The following is an 18,092-nucleotide window of genomic DNA, read 5'->3' as shown; positions in this document are numbered from 1 at the left end:
TTGAGACAGAACAATTTGAGTCTCTGAGGAGGTAGGTATATAACTAGGTAATCTGTTCTATAAATCATGGATTTGTTGAAAACATGTTTCACAGACTTCTATTTAGCTCAGAGCCACATTCTGAAGCCGTTTTTAAAAACTGCTCAAACAATGTATTATCTATTGCTGAGTAACAAATTATTCTGAAACTTACTGGCTAAAAATAACAATAATCACTCATTATTGCCGAGAACTCAAGAAGGGCACATCCACATCTGGCAGGTGGGTGCTGGCTGCTGAGAGGAGACCTCAGTGCCCCGCCACAGGGCTTTGTGAGAGTCTTCTCAATGGTTGCTGATTTCCCATGGTGAGTACTCCAAGAGAACAAGGCAAAACCTGAAATGCCTATATGACTAAGTCTCAGAGTTTGTACACCATCACTTCTGCCATAATCTACTGGTCACACAGATAATCTCTGATGCAGTGTGGGAGGGGACTACAGAAGGGTGTTGGAACCCAGAAGGTATGAATGCTTGAAGGCCATTTAGAGGCTGGCCAACATACTCAAAAGTATGAGAAAAACAGAATTTTTAGAAACAAAATGAACACATTAGGTTACATAGCTTGTAAGTGACAGTCTTAATAATAGCAAAGTTTTCTAAAATTCCTAAGTCTTTTCATTATATCATGCTATGAGTCAATGTTCAACAACTCACAAAGTTAAGCTCCTACTTCCTACCATGTAACAAAAAATTTCAGAATTTATTTACTTATTTATTTATAATAAATCTGTAATCCCAGCACTTTGGGAGGCTGAGGTGGGTGGATCACTTGAGGAGTTCAAGATCAGCCTAGCCAACACAGAGAAACCCTGCCTCTACTAAGAACACAAAAATTAGCCAGGCATGGTGGCACGTGCCTGCAGTCCCAGCTACTCACACAGTTAAGTAGCTAGGGTTATCCCTAAGAGCCTTGAGGGGAGGTTGAGGCAAGGAGAATCGCTTGAACCCGGGAGATGGAGGTTGCAGTGAGCCGAGATCATGCCACTGCACTCCAGCCTGAGAGACAGAGTGAGACCCTGTCTCAAAAAAATAAATAAATACAAATTAAAAAATAAAAAGGCTAATGATTAACTGAGAGAAAAAAATAAGAGCTCTTATGAATTAGTGAGAAAAAAACTAAACAAACCAATAAAAAATGTACAAAGAGCATGAGACAATCATAAATGATGAAGTATGAATGACTAATAAACATCTGACCTTATTAATAAAGAAATGCTTTGATAATAAAACTTCTCATTTTTTTATCTATTAATGTGGCAAATATTTACAAATGGGTGCTGTCATATGCTACATTTGTGTATATAAATTAGTAGAACTTTTCAGAAAGGCAGCTGAACTTCCAGAAAACTTTTCATTCCCTTTTACCTCCCAGTAATTTCAATACAAAAAAATTTTCGAAAGAATAAAGAGGCACTTACATCATTGAATGTGAAAATACTGTTTATTCAAAGCTTTGACTTCAAAATATCTGAGTTTGTGTTGATAGTAAGTGAATTTATAAAACAAAATTTGTCTTAGTAAACTAAACAAATAACTAAATAAGCAAATTCACTCAGTTAATAAGGCTAAAGAGAATTATAAAATAAAACCAAATTTGACTATGCTCTGTCCAGTACCACAAATGATACATTTCTCTGCTGTATTTCCCCACCATTCAATATAAAGAGAGATTTATTCATTATAAATCATTTTGGACATAATTTACTTTGAAGTGAACTTAATGGATTTCAAAATGCTTTCCTTGACAAAAACTAAGTTCTTGGTTCTATTAACACCATAAAAAATAAAATAAATAAAAAACCTCAGTCTAATTATCAGTATTTGAATGGCAGCCATCTCACTCCTCTCTGGAATATTTAAAGTGGTTCTCTCCGCCTCAAAATTGAAACACAAAGTGAAGTTCTGAATATACTCTAATGTGTATGTTAGCTATACTATTCCTATGGTTTTCGCCTATGGGTATAGTGACAAAGATTCTCTCTTTAATCAAACTCTAGTCAGGGTCCTCAGGACCTTCTTGACTAGGCCTCAATCTTGGCCTAGAAAAACTGCAAACTCAGCACAAATGATTTCCTCCACAACTCCCAGCACCACTACCACCATTGCACACACACTAAAAGACTTGAGCAAGCACCACCATAGTTCCTAACAGTTCAAGGCTCTTAGGGATAACCCTAACTCCCCTTAAAGCGCCTGCCTGAGAAAACTTAAGGCTGCCAAAAGAATTTACTGTCTGTTGTAACCAACACCTGATGATAGGCCCCCGACTACTCTTTCTTAGAGCATTTACTAAAAACGGCTTACAATGGTAAATCCTTCCTCTGTCTCCTATAACATGTGAGTGTCTTTCTCAAGGGCCTGAAAGACATTCCTTTAAAATGCAATCATTGGGAAGGATAGGGCTTTTGTTTCCCTGTCTCTGTGGGAGGACAGAATCCTGATTTCGTTACTTGCCAGCTACCAAACACAAGGGCCTAATTGCATTTACACTGACCAAGCTTTTGTAATTTTTCATTTTCCTGACTCTACTGAGCCTCCATTGAACCCCCCACCCCCACTCCTTCATTCTCCTTTTAAAAGACCCAGTAACCTCTATACAAATCAAAGTTGAGTTCAGTTCATGCTGGAATCTCTTCCTTATTGCAAAAACATATTACTGATTAAAGTATGTTCTGACTACTCTAAACAGTGTCCAGCTTTGTTTATCTGTAACAATAGAGGGATTTTTTTTTCCTATGTAGTTTAAGAAATAGTGAGGCTGACTGAGTGAAACATACCTCAGATATCAGTATCTCACACTGGTGACATAAGGGAAAGAAAGCTAAAAATACCACATATCTCTGCAGAGCCAAAAAATTATTTCCATAGTTTGGAATGTTGTTCAAGTGACCTGAACACAGAACTGAAGTTTAACTGAGGCACAAATGATGGCTTAAATCCACAAACATTCTGAGACAATGTATTAGAGGATTAAAGGAGCAAAAGCTTTGGGAATAAACCAACTGGGCTTATACAAAACAGATGAAGGTTAAGGAGTGAAAGCTCACTAGGGCTTAAATGTGAAGAAGTGGAACAATCTCCCTAATAAGACGCAGTTAGTTGGATTCTGGGGAAAACAATACAAATAATTTATGTTAGGAGAGTCTGGGGGGTTTATTTATGTATATATAAATAAGGTTTATTTATGGCTGTAATAACACATACCATCAAGGATGAAGAAATTAAAAAAAACTTCAAAAATAGAAAATATACCTATTCAAATAAATCACTCCCCCACCATTACCCCAAATATATCAGAAAAGATAGATTAAAAACCATGAAATATACGAGAAAACGATAGGGAGCCTTAACAAAGGAAGAAATTAGCCTCGTAAATCTGAAAAGGAACAAATGACCTCAACAACTGCAAAATCTATTCTGATATGGTAGACTATTGGGTTCCTACTATGGTAGAATGGGGGAGTGGTCAGAAACCACATATTCTTCTCCCTCTCCCTCCCGCTCCTCCTCCCTCCCCCTCTCCCTCCCTCTCCTCCTCCCTCCCCCTCTCCCTCCCCCTCTCCCGTCTCCCTCTCGTCTCCCACTTTCCACAGTCTCCCTCTGATGCTGAGCCTAGGCTGGACTGTGCTGCGGCCATCTCGGTTCACTGCAACCTCCCTGCCTGATTCTCCTGCCTCAGCCTGCCTAGTGCCTGGGATTGCAGGCGCCCGCTGCCACGCCTGACTGGTTTTTGTATTTTTTGGTGGAGACGGGGTTTCGCCGTGTTGGACGGGCTGGTCTCCAGCTCCTGACCGCGAGTGATCTGCCCGCCTGGGCCTCCCGAAGTGCCAGGATTGCAGACGGAGTCTCGCTCACTCAGTGCTCGATCTTGCCCAGGCTGGAGTGCAGTGGTGTGATCTCGGCTTGCTACAACCTCCACCTCCCAGCCGCCTGCCTTGGCCTCCCAAAGTGCCGAGATTGCAGCCTGTGCCCAGCCGCCACCCCGTCTGGGAAGTGAGGAGCGTCTCTGCCTGACTGCCCATCGTCTGGGATGTGAGGAGACCCTCTGCCCGGCCGCCCAGTCTGGGAAGTGAGGAGCGCCTCTTCCCGGCCACCATCCCGTCTAGGAAGTGAGGAGCGTCTCTGCCCGGCTGCCCATCGTCTGAGATGTGGGGAGCGCCTCTGCCCCACCGCTCCGTCTGGGATGTGAGGAGTGCCTCTGCCCAGCCGCGACCCCGTCTGGGATCTGAGGAGTGTCTCTGCCAGACTGCCACCCCTTCTGGGAGGTGAGGAGCGTCTCTACCCGGCTGCCCCGTCTGAGAAGTGAGGAGCCCCTCCGCCTGGCAGCTGCCCCGTCCGGGAAGTGAGGAGCATCTCCGCCCGGCAGCCGCCCCGTCCAGGAGGTGGGGGGCAGCCCCCGCCCGGCCAGCCGCCCCATCTGGGAAGGAGGTGGGGGGCAGCCCCCACCCCGCCAGCCGCCCCATCTGGGAGGGAGGTGGGGGGCAGCCCCCCGCCCGGCAGCCGCCCCATCCGGGAGGTGGGGGGGGCGCCTCTGCCTGGCCGCCCCGTCTGGGAAGTGAGGAGCCCCTCTGCCTGGCCGCCACCCCGGCTGGGAGGTGTACCCAACAGCTCATTGAGAACGGGCCATGATGACGATGGGGGTTTTGTCGAATAGAAAAGGGGGAAATGTGGGGAAAAGAAAGAGAGATCAGATTGTTACGGTGTCTATGTAGAAAGAAGTAGACATAAGAGACTCCATTTTGTTCTGTACTAAGAAAAATTCTTCTGCCTTGGGATGCTGTTAATCTATAACCTTACCCACAACCCGGTGCTCTCTGAAACATGTGCTGTATCCACTCAGGGTTAAATGGATTAAGGGGGGTGCAAGATGTGCTTTGTTAAACAGATGCTTGAAGGCAGCATACTCGTTAAGAGTCATCACCACTCCCTAATCTCAAGTACCCAGGGACACAAACACTGCAGAAGGCCGCAGGGTCCTCTGCCTAGGAAAACCACAGACCCTTGTTCACATGTTTATCTGCTGACTTTTCCTCCACTATTGTCCTATGACCCTGCCAAATCCCCCTCTCCGCGAAACACCCAAGAATGATCAATAAATACTAAAAAAAAAAAAAAGAAACCACATATTCTTTATATGTTTTGTATGTCTCTTCCTAAAACTCAATAAATGTTTATTTAATGAAGAAAAGTCCCAGATCTAAGAAAGTAAGAAATACAATTTTAAGGGTTTCTAACTTTAAGCAAGTTATCAAAGCATATCAGAGGTAAAATATGCAACTTCTTGGAAGATGGGAAGCTTTGAACCAAACATATCAAAACAACAAAGTCATCTTTATTTCAAAAAGTCATAAATAAGAAAAGAGAAGCCTACTGGCTGTTAGCAAATGGGAATATAAAATTAAAAAGCAATTCAGGTCTGATTTAAAAGACTGCAGAAGTCAAAATAATAAATGCTTATGTTCTATGAAAAACTTTTAAAATCTTAGGCAAATAAAATAAGAATTATTGGCTAATATAATCTACCAAGATGTTTAAATAAATTAAGAACTATTATAAAAGAAATGATTTTGTGAAAACTAAAAATACAATGGAAAACATGAAAATTTCAAAGCAACATTGTAAGCAATAAAGAAACGAATGACTAACAGTATCAATCAAAACCAGAACACAGACCAAACAGATGACACAGTGAACTACCTAGGGGGAAAAAAAGGCAATATGATTAGATTATATCAAAAAGTGTGCCAGGGGAAACATAAAAGACAAATGGCAGCAAATCATAATGAAGGAGAAAACAAACACAGACTTCAAACTAACAATGAAGAAAATACTCAAGGAGCTTCCAGAATTGATCCTTACAAAAAAGACAACCTAGCCAAGCATAGTGGCCTCAGAAGACTGTGGTGGGAGGACCGCTTGAGTCCAGGAGTTGGAGGCTACCGTACACTAGGATAGCACCTGTGAACAGCCACTGGCCTGGGCAACATTTAAAAAAGAAAAAAGGAAAAAAAAAACAGACAACCTGATACCTACTGACAAAATTAAAACTCTACCTAAGAGAAATATAAAAGTAAGTAGGAAGGAAAGGAAAGCTGTTTAAAAAAAAAAAAAGGCAGAGATAAATTCGGATTTTGCAATTCAAACACAAAAGAGTCTGATACTGCACTGACCAATACAGTAGCCAGCGGCCATGTATGGCTATTTAAATGTAAATTTAATTAAAATAAAACCAAGTTTAAAATTAAACGCTTTAGTTCTACAAACCACATTTCAAATGCTCAACTGCCGTACATGACGAAAGGCTACCATATTGGATAGCAGAGATACAGAATATAACCGTCACTGCAGAAGTTCTGTTGGACAGCAGCCCTTACTGAATGATGCTTAAATGAAGCTAACTTTTCATTATGAAGATGGAAGAAAATTATATAAAAATATAAAACACCAGCTGGGTTGCAGTGGGTCATGCCTATAATCCCGGCACTTTCAGAGGCTGAGGCAGGCAGATCACTTGAGGTCAGGAGTTCGAGACCAGCCTGGCCAACATGGTGAAACCCCATCTCTACCAAAAAATACAAAAATGAGCCGCACATGGTGGTGCATGGTAGCACACGTCTGTAACCCCAGTTACTCAGGAGGCTGAGGTGGGAGAATTGCTTGAACCTAGGAGGCAAAGGCTGCAGTGAGCCGAGACTGCACCCCTGCACTCCAGCCTGGGTGACAGAGTGAGACTGTCTCAAGGAAAAAAATAATAATGATAAAATAAATAAATAAATAAATATACATATATGAATGTGTCAGTAAAATTCAATGGCACTGGGATTATAAAAGAATATATTTTAAAAGATTAGAAATCAAGATTATGGTCAAGACAAGTGGTAATACAAAGTAGAATCCGTGTTATTATTCACAGGCTATTTTGGCACTCCCTTCTACCTTTTTCACAAGATTCTTGGTATTTTATCCTTTAAGTGGTTCTAATATAAGTATCTTTCCAATAAAAGATAAATGCCTAATACACAGGACCACTGCTAATGGAAGAATGTGAAAATAAGGGTCATTTAAGATATATATGGCAACCAATAAAAATAATTTAGGTTAAGAAAAAGTTGGACCACCTCTGCTTCAGTCTGATGGCATCCCACAAAATTTGTATGTTGAAACTTAATCACTACTATGATAGTATTAAAAATTAGGGTCTTTAGGAAGGGACTAAATCAAGAGGGCACAGTCCTCATGGATGGAATTAGGGCCTTTATAAAAGAACTTGAGTGAGTGGGTGTGCCCTTTTCTGTCCCTTTTGCCATGTGAGGACAGTGTTCATCCCCTTCAGAGGATGCAGCAACAAGGTGCCATCTTGGAAACAGGAACTGGATCCTCTCCAAACTCGAACCTGCTGGCATCTTGATCTTGGACTTCCAGATCCTAGAACTGTGATGAATGTATTTATGTTCTCCATAAATTACCTAGTCTCAGGTATTTTGTTACAGCAGAACAAATGCAGTAAGACAGTATCTACAGAAAAAATTAAATCCCTGTAACTGAATGATACTCAAAGTTTCTTCAGTTACAGTCATTACAATTAGTTTATATTTTCATTTGTGGAATTATTAATTATACCTCCACTCCATTCCAAAAAGAATTTTGGGCAAGTTTCAGTACATTTATGTTGAAAGGTAAGGATAGTTAAGTAAAAGTTACATTCTAATAGCACTTAGACAAAAATAATTGAGTATACCACAGGGCCTGCATCATTGTCAAGACACCCCGCCCCTCCACCCAAACACACACACAAAAGAAGAACGAGGAGGAAAGGAAGGGAGAGAACAGCCTGCTATATGAGTGGAACATAAAATGATAAAATGTGTACTCAGGCTAGGGTACAGCAACTGTACACAGACACAATGATAGTTCACTGCAGCCTTGAACTCTGGGCCTCAAGAGATCCTCTTGCCTCAGCCTTCTTAGTAGCTACCTTAGATATAATTTTTACACACTCTCCATAATAATTCCACCTATGTTAAAGAATGCAATATAAAAACACACTAAACAAATGTATAATTATTGAAAATACCAAGGACATGATTAGTGATAAGTTGCTTTCAGTATAGGAGACCCAGCAAAGCATACTCAGAAGATAATGAGAAGACTAGCTGAACACAGCAGTCAGGGTATGAAGATGTAAGCAGGAAATTAGACAAACTGAACTAAGACTCGGTAAGGCACTGAAACCAGGAGTTGAACTTGATCTTATAGAAAAGTGATTTTCAAACTGGTTTCAGGAGCAGGGTACCACCAGAAATTAACTCAGGAACTGCTGTGGATAACAAGAGTAAGGACATGTGAGCATGTGCATGGCTGTGTTGTTCAATACTGCTTTATGTTTTACATACAGTAAAATTTTTATATAGAATAAGATTCCATGGTAAGATTTTACTTGAATAAGCGAGTTTCTCTGTTAACATTTTTAAAAAATCTTTGGCTGTGGACTGTGGGAAGCACTGAAAAAAACACAAGTGAATAAGACAGTGTCTACTTTCAAGTTGCTCATTAATTCCATTTTGTTTGTGGTCTATAATTGTTATAAATGTTACCTCAGATTCCTACAATAACTTTCCCACTATCACTAAACCATGTCCTTTCATCCTTTAAAATTACCCTTGAGAGCCCCCACATATACTTCTGGTAACAGTCACCTGCTCCATATTGTAATCTGCCTTCAAGGACTTTTATCCTTTCTGCCATTCATTCACACCATAAATTTTTTTTAAAAAAATGTCTTGTCAGAAATCATACTGGAAGTTTTCATGCATGCTAGATCCCGGGTTCTTCCTGAAGAGCTAGATTGTCTTTCGCTGTTCTCTTCTTTCACTGCCTCAACACCTAAAAACTCAGCCTACTTTCTTTCCTCTCAGGAGATTCCTCTTTCACTACATCCCTTAAAAATCTATCCTCTGCAAATAGATGAGGAACACAGACACACTGCAGAACATCCCTCCACTGGAGCCTTATACACAAATATACACAATTCTATTCAAGGTGCTGACTATCAAACATTTTCTATATAGAGCACACCTCAGAAACATAATATCTCTTATCAATAACCTTGCCCCTCAAATCAGAATTTAAGGATAGGAACAAAAAATGTTTTTAGTACTGAATATTTTTCTTCAGCACTAGGATGTCATGTTTTTCTTGGGTTACTTATTTTGTTCTTGGCAGTTGTTTACTTTTTTTTTTTTTTTTGAGACAGTGTCTTACTCTGTCACTCAGACTTGAATGCAGTGGTATAATCTTGGCTCACTGCAACCCCCACCTCCCAGGCTCAAGCGATCCTCCCACCTCAGCCTCCCAAGTAGTTGGGACTACAGGCACATGCCTGGCTAATTTTTTGTATCTTTGATAAAGCCTGGCTAATTTTTTGTATCTCTGGTAGAGATGGGGTTTCACCATGTTGCCCAGGCTGGTATCAAACTCCTGAGCTCAGGTGATCCACCTGCCTCAGCCTCCCACAGTGCCAGGATTGCAGGTGTGAGCCACCACCCCTAGCCTGTTTACTTCTTTTTAAAGGTAAATATATAATAACCCCAAAATTTAAGTAGAGCTCATTCAATTGATAGCCAACTAAAACTCAGAGTCCAAGTACTAAACCAAGAGACTGAATCAAAGGCAACCAAGAATGCTATCATTTATAAAAGTATTTTTAAATTGCTTCAAGGCTGTCTTGAACCTTATTAATTTTATATTACTTCTAATCAAAATTAGGCAGCTAAGAATCAGAAAACTTACGTTTTAATCACAACCCGGAAATTACGTGTATACTCTTGACCAACTTACTTAAATTAAAATCTAATTTTAATTACTTTAAATTATTTTACTCATTTGTCTATAAAATGAACGACTAAAACTAATACCCATAAATGTCTTCTATTGTAAAAGGATTATGATACTATCATGAGATTTAATTCTTCAAATAAATTTATTTACCTTTTGTTTGGGGCTGAATTGTGTCCCCCACCAAATTCGTATGTTAAAGTTTTACTCCCCAGTACCTCAAAATGTGACGTTTTTAGAGACTCGATTTTTGAAGAGGTAATTAAGTTAAAATAATGTCATTGGGGTAGGCCCTAATCCAATGACTGGTGTCCTGATAAGAGGAAATTTGGACGCAGACACATATACAGAGGGAAGACCACGTGAAGATACAGGGAAAAGATGTCCATCTACAAGCCAAGAAGAGAGGCCTCACAATAAACCAACCCCACTGATACCTTAATCACAGACTTCCAGCCTCCGGATATGTGAGAAAATCAATTTCCATTAAGGCACCCAGTCTGTGGTATTTTGTTATGGCAGCCCTTGCAAACTAATTTACCGACTTTTTAGGTGTGCAGGATGCTACTAAAATTTCTGAAGCCATCTACTGACTGTATGAGTGTTTATTAAATTTTATTTTTCCTGAGCATATCCGTATCCTACTCAATTAAATCATACAGATAATTTTTATATATTTATTTAGTTATTTTTTGAGAGGGAGTCTTGCTCTGTAGCCCAGGCTTGGAGTGCAGTGGTGCAATCTCAGTTCACTGCAACCTCCGTCTCCCAGTTCAAGCAATTCTCCTGCCTCAGCCTCCTGAGTAGCTGGGATTACAGGCACGTGCCACCACACTCAGCTAATTTTTGTATTTTTGGTAGAGACAGGGTCTCACCATGTTGGCCAGGCTGGTCTCAAACTCTTGACCTCAGGTGATCCGCCTGCCTCAGCTCCCAAAGTGGTGGGATTACAGGCATGAACCACTGCACACAGCCAAGGTAATTTTTAGCTTATACAATTTGTGAGGGCTTCATTTCGAAGTGTATTGACATTACAACCTTCCTAGAAGATCATTTGGCAGGTAAGTGGATAGTTATCTTTATATGGAGGTTCAGTAGAGTCTAACATAACAGAATTGAAAACAATCTAGATGTCCAACAATGGGAATATGGTTAAATAATAATAATAATCCAGGCAAGGTACTGTATACTTATAAAACCTATTACTTCTTTCTGTATCAAGATGATTGCATGACTCATTGAGAAAAAAAAAAAAAGCCATGGCATAGCAGAGAATCAAACTTACAATGCTTTAAGAAAAAAAAAAAGTTTTAAGCCAAATATATAAAAATTATTATGGTTTATACTAACTACTAATTACTAGTTCTAATTATTATAATCCATAATTATATTTTCTTAACTCATAACTCATTTATTTCCAAAAACTAGATCAAAACAGATCTTTAAGTTACATGTGGATTTGCAGAAAGAACCTTTTGAAAGATAACTTGCTATTTTCATCATCAGCATTTCATCCCTTACTTCATTCAGCAAACCTACTTTTAGGAATTAATAAGAGAATCTCTAAGGAAATAAGAAGAGCAAAAATATTTACAGATTTGAGCAAGAGCCTATTTTTAGTGAACTGTTACAAGCTACTTAAGTGTCAGACAACGGGAAACTAAATAAATTGTGGTGTGAGAAATCATTACATGGTATTTAAAAATCATAAACTAGAACCCTGGTTTTTTGCGGGTTTGAGATGGAGTCTCACCCTGTCGCCCAGGCTGGGAGTGCAGTGGTGCAATCTGGGCTCACTGCAACCTCCACCTCCCGGGTTCAAGCGATTCTCCTGCCTCAGCCTCCCAAGTAGCCGGGACAACAGGCACATGCCACCACATTCAGCTAATTTTTGTACTTTTAGTAGAGGCGAGGTTTCGCCATGTTGGTCAGACTGGTCTTGAACTTCTGATCTCAAGTGATCTGCCCACCCTGGCCTCCCAAAGTACTGGGATTACAGGCATGAGCCACCACCCCCACCTAGAACCCTGGTTTTTAATATTCAGAGGATCACACATTTTGAGAATCTGATAAAAGCTATGAACCCTCTCCCCAGAATTACACATATATGTACATACCCCCATATTTTTGCATATGATAGGAGGTTTACAAATAATTAAACTCTAAACTACCTTAAAATCCCAGTCTAGAAAAACTATCATGGAAACTTAATATTTATGGTATATTGTTAAATTTCTAGAAAGCAGAGGATAAACTAGTAGATGCAAAGCAAAAAGGAAATATGTTTGTATCTATGAAAAACAAAAGGACAGTGACCAAATTATTAAGATTGGTTATCCTTGGATAGTAAAATTATAGAAAATTTTTATATTACTCTATAATTGTCTATCTTCTTCATGTTTTTTACAATAAACTAATTATATAATAATGAAAGAAAACTTAAGAGTTACAATTTATTTTACCCAAATAAAATTGTTAGTAGTCAAGTGACAAAATAGAGTAGGGTCATGTAATGATAATTTTCTCAAGTTTTAAAGAATATAATAATAAGCAAATAATAAATGACTGATAGTCACTGATAATAGGGTACTTGTGGATGACTGAGATTACCTTGTAAATCTGCAGAATGCAGAAAGGCCATGGTAAATATTTCCTATTTCATAAAATGCCACAAAGTTAATCAATCACAAGCAATAACTGAAGTTCTTTATGAATACAAAACTATGTTTTTGCTTTTAGGCTTTGGGATATGTTCAAAGTGTCTAAAATAAACTTATAAGGAAATAAAGGTCAGAACAAAAAACTTACATTTTCTATTGTGTATCAACAGAGCTTGTTTCAAATCTATCGTTGCTTTTCCTAATAAAGCATCTGCTTTTAAAGTGCGATGGCTCCAAACTTGAAATTCCAATGTAGTCTGTGGCGTAACATTTCTGGAAGGGTAAAATTATTAACAAAAATACAGGAGTAGACGTCGTCATTCTATTAATAAGTAACAATTCCTATTAAAGCATTTATTTCAGTAATGTTTTAAAAACCGTGAATTTCATTTATTTGAGAAGAAATATTGTATGAAACAGGAAACTACTTGAATCATAAATAAAAATATTTTACTTTCAAATACATTAGGACTTTAATAACTAGATGAGGATTTTTGGAATCAGCAAGCCAAAACACCAACACAGGAGTCTTACTGAGACTTCATAGTAACACTGTTTGTATTTGAACAAATGTCTAAAGACTTACATAATACTTTTACTATACACAAATTTATGCCATTATTATTTTGAAATGCCAAAATTAAGAATGACTAATTTGCAGTCCTATTTATTTCTGTACCAAAACAGTCAGAGACAATGTCTATATGGAAATAATTTGGTTTATAAAGCAAAAGCAAGCATTATTATGCATCCTCCCCTTAAAAAAAAAAATTTAACCAAAAATTTCTCCATACTTTAAATTGTCGATCCACACTTTAAAAAAAATCACTCATTACTTTGAAGTCATTTTACAAAACAAAAAACATATTCCAAAAAATACACTTTCTTGTGAAGATTTTCCGTCCTTTACACAAGGTACTTACACAGTTAGCTGTTCATCCCATTTTGGATTAGAAGAACTACTGGATTTTGCTGTTTTCGTAATTTCTCCATCTACAACTACTTCTGTATATATTGCTGTTCCGAACCAGTTCTTTTTTCTTTTAAGTTTGGCACTAGAAACTAACAGACAAATAATTCACTAGTGAGTATGTGTTGCCAAAAAGTAGTACTGCACACTAATCAATCAATAAGAATGGAATTGTGCTTCTTGTGCAACTAGAACTCTTCTCGTTGGCAGAATGAAGAAACAATACAAAAGGGCTACTGATAATGCCTGAGAGCCATTTGAATGTTTCTGTAACAGTTTTATCGAGCTATCATTCACATATCATATAATTCACCCACTTAAACTGTACAATTCAATGGTTTCACTATATTCAGAGTGGCACAACCATCACCACAATCAATTTTAAAACAGTTTTGTTACCATAAAAATAAACTCCATACCATTAAGCAGTCACCCCCTTCTTTCTCCTCCCAATCAACCCTCTCCCCACCCCCATCCCTAGGCAGCCACTAACCTACTCTCTGTCTCTTTAAATTTGCCTATTCTGGACATTTCATATAGATGGAATCATATAATGTGGGGTTTTTTTGTGACTGGCTTCTTTCACTCAGCATTACATTTTTGAGGTTCATCCATATTGTAACATGCACCAGTACTCCACTCCTTTTCTTGCCAAATACCATTCTATTATATGGGTATATGACATTTTATCTATTAACTGATAAATATATGAACTGCTTCCACTTTGTGGCTATTGTGCATAAAGCTGTTATGAACATTTGTGCGCAGGCTTTTTTGTGGACGTATGTTTTCATTTCTCTTGGGCATATACTTTGGAGTAGAACTCCTGGCTCATGTGATAACCCTCTGTTGAGTAACTGCCAGGCTATTTTCCAAAGTGGCTGCACCATTTTATATTCCTATCAACAATATACACTGATTTCTCCACATTCTCACCAACAACTGCATTGAAGATCAAGGGAAAAGTGTCTTCAGATTCAACATGCCCATTAACATCCCTGCCAGGTACTATTAACTTGTCTTTCTGAAATTACATAACTGTGGCACTTAAAAAAAAATGCTTTAATGTTTTATCTGGAAAGTTAGCTTCGAAAAGAAGTAGTATTTGCATTTTCAAATAAAAGCTTAAAAATCAAAATGTCATTATAAAAGTTAATCATAACCCCTTCCAGAAAGTGAACATCTAATATACCTGAGATATGAAGAAATCAGGGACTATCTACTTTCTGGGCAAAATACTGATGACCAGGCAGTAAGAACAACTTATCAAGATCACCTCTATAATCAATTACCTGTGAACACCCTAGATCAGAGATGAGGAAGGGAAAAGCCTCTTTCATGTCATACACACCGGATGTTAAGGATATAAAAACAACCAAAGCTATGTAAGCTTCCATTCTATTGAGAGAATAATAATCTAAATAGTCACACAAATAAATCACTGAAATACAATGTGATAAATGCAAGATTCCAAGCAAATACTATATTTAAGTACCGGCAACATAGCAATTAAAGAGTGTTCAATGTTATGTCTGAACTGCTACTACCAGGGTCTTAGCAAAACTCATTTCCATCCTTCATCGTTCCAAACTGCTCTAAGTTCAGCGCCACTGGACTAATATAGAAGGCCCAGACTTGCTCTCTCCCAAGAAACTTCCCAAGATTCTTTGAATAAAATTGCTCATATATTTCCTCAGTATATGTAAGTCTTATCCATATAGCAGAAGAGTGGAAGAAGGAAAAGTCAGTATATGATGGCGTTAAAAGCAGAGGGATAGACATATCTGGGTTCATTTTTCAAATGTGCCACTTACTAAAAGCCTGACCACAGTAAGTCAATTAATTTCTCCATCCCTTACTTGAAAAATCAGAAGAACAGCAGTACCTGATTCTTAGGATTGGTGAGTGAAGGCATGCAAGGCACTATCACCATCAATGAATGTCTGGCATCCAACAATGGTAGCTGTTACTCTATTATTACTGACTATATAGTATTAACTCTTCTCTGAGTTCATTACAGATCCATCCAAAATACGTCCACTGAATACCCTTACTTGGCAAAATACTCAACAGTACTGGAGGGTAAGGTAAGAAAAGAGATTTTTCAAAGATAATAATCTTTAATCTCATGAGGAATTTATAAATATGCTAGCAAAATGTACATATAAATTATGTGATTTTAAATAACTAGAAGACAACCTTATTAATTCAAAAAGTTGTTCTAGTTAGTAGAATATATAGATTTTTTTTCTCATTTAATGAGTTTCCTTTGGTGTTATACACAGAATGTCCTCCACTCTAAGGTTATATAAGTATTTTTAAACTATCAGAAAATGAGTCACGTGTGAGAGGGTAGGGAGAGTTAACTCAAAAATCCCACTCACAATAACATCCCTTCAAAAAATCTAGTAATAAACTTAAGAAATAAGTAAGAGTCACATGAAGAGAACTATAAAACTTTACCAATGGAAACAAAGGCTTAAAAAAAATGATATGATATATTCCTAGATTTGAAAAGTTTAACATTGAAATATTTCAGTTAGCTCCAATTTAATACATTATTTTAAAATAAAAACACCAACTGATTGGTTTTGAGTGTTTTTGGTGGGGGCAGAGGAAAAGGAAGGGAGACTTAAATATTCAAATAAAAGCCAAAGAAAAATCAAGAACAGTAAACGTGTATTTTAAAATGCAAAGTAATAAAAGGAAATTTCTCAAAATATTTTTTTAAAAAGTACCATAAAGTGAAAATAATTAAAATGGTTTGACAGTGATGTAAAAGAGAAGTAAAGAGAAAAGCAAGATACTAATGCATAACAGTGGCATTTCAAATCAATGGGAAGATAGATGAGACCATAAATTTTGAAACATTTGAAAAGAATGAAGTCTATAATTCACACCACTCATACAAAAATAAGTGGTATATGATTTGACATTTTTACTTTAAAAAGTGAAAATGCTTTAGAAGACGCAATAGCTAAAAAAAAATTATAAACATGAATACAACAGCCCATTTTTTCTTCAATCTCATCCTTTATACATCTTGCATACTCTATGCTTCTGACAGTTTCCTGTTGAAAGTCTAAAATCTAAAATATCGAAGATAATACACTTCTATATGATACTATCCTTGAGTACCTGGTACATTACAGTATATTACTATATGACAATAGGTAGTTTTCTGTTTGATTTTTTCCATCAGTTTTTCCGTGTTCCATGATCAATGCTCTTATTCTTATATGTTGCTGCCAATCAGATAAGGGTTAAGAACAGAAATGAGGATAAGAGTAAATATGCTAAAAAAAAAAAAAAAAATTTTGGCTTAGGGCAGAGAACCTCGGTTTACAGACAATAAACAGCCAGACTGCAATATTAGAGGGGCCTTAATCTGAGTACTTACTGTTTTTAAAAAGAAAAGAAAAGCCTGGGCGTGGTGGCTCAGCCTGTAATCCCAGCACTCTGGGAGGCCGAGGCAGGCGGATCACCTGTGGTCAGGAGTTCGAGACCAGCCTGGCCAACACGGTGAAACCCCGTCTCTACTGAAAATACAAAAAAAAAAAAAAAAAAAAATTAGACAGGAATGCTGGCATGCACCTGTAATCCCAGCTATTTGGGAGGCTGATGCAGGAGAATCACTTGAACCCAGGAGGGGGAGGTTGCAGTGAGCCAAGATCACGCCACTGCACTCCAGCCTGGGCAACAGAGCAAGACTCCATTTCAAAAAAAAGAAAAAATCAATACAGAGGTCTTTGTAATCTAATAAAAGGAGCAACAACTTGGAGTCCTAAGACCTCAGTTGGTTTCTCATTATTAACCCAAGGCACTTAATCCCTCTGATTCTCAGTGTCCTCACTGACAAATCAGGAGTAGTAATCTTTATTGCAGAAGTTATTGTGAGATCAGTAAGACTGGTAATTTTAAGGTGACTTTTATTTTAAAAATTAGATCAACAAAACGGAAGACAAAGACAAGAAGAAAAGAAGGCACTAAAACCTGGTGCCATTTAGCACAGTCCATGATCATTCTTTCCCAAAAGGATCACTGTATTTCAAAGGAGAGCAGCAACTGACGCTCAAAATGATAAATACTGTCATGGCATTGTTTTGGCTACTTAGACTGCCTTGGTCCACATCTATTTTCCAACTGGTTCTCCAGATTTGAGTCACCTGATAGTCTTTCAGTATGTTCTTTTTCACCTCAAATTAGCCAGATCAGGTTTTTCTTTTTCTTTTCTTTTTCTTTCTTTCTTTTTTTTTTTTTTTTTTGAGACAGAGCCTCACTTTATCCCCCAGGCTGGAATGCAGTGACACCATCTCAGCTCACTGCAACCTCCACCTCCAGTGTTCAAGTGATTCTCATGCCTAAGCCTCCCAAGTAGCTGGGATTACAGGCATGTGCCACTATGCCCGGCTAATTTTTGTATTTTTAGTAGAGATGGGGTTTCACCATGTTGGCCAGGCCAGTCACAAACTCCTGGCCTCACGTGATCCACCTGCCTCGGCCTCCCAAAGTGCTGGGATTACAGACATGAGCCACCGCGCCCGGCCTAGTTTTTTCTTACTTTACCTAAGAACTCTTACACATAGG

General features: G+C 38.2%; 1 protein-coding gene across 6 annotated transcripts in view; it reads right to left on the bottom strand.

Moving 5' to 3' along the window:
- The window catches only part of WWP1 (WW domain containing E3 ubiquitin protein ligase 1), a 122,775-nt gene that overhangs the window by 73,426 nt on the left and 31,257 nt on the right, over window positions 1–18,092 (bottom strand). For all 6 annotated transcript variants that reach the window (XM_519843.8, XM_063817239.1, XM_009455598.5 and 3 more), the window contains 2 exons: window positions 13,459–13,597; window positions 12,684–12,808 (listed from right to left, as the gene is read on the bottom strand). In XM_519843.8, coding sequence (XP_519843.4) covers window positions 12,684–12,808; window positions 13,459–13,597 — 264 coding nt within the window. The remainder of the gene's footprint in view (window positions 1–12,683; window positions 12,809–13,458; window positions 13,598–18,092) is intronic.

The sequence above is a fragment of the Pan troglodytes genome, chromosome 7 (assembly GCF_028858775.2).
Source record: "Pan troglodytes isolate AG18354 chromosome 7, NHGRI_mPanTro3-v2.0_pri, whole genome shotgun sequence".
Lineage (NCBI taxonomy): Eukaryota > Metazoa > Chordata > Mammalia > Primates > Hominidae > Pan > Pan troglodytes.
Note: the sequence above shows the minus strand (reverse complement) of the source record. Positions and strands in the feature narration are given on the sequence as shown.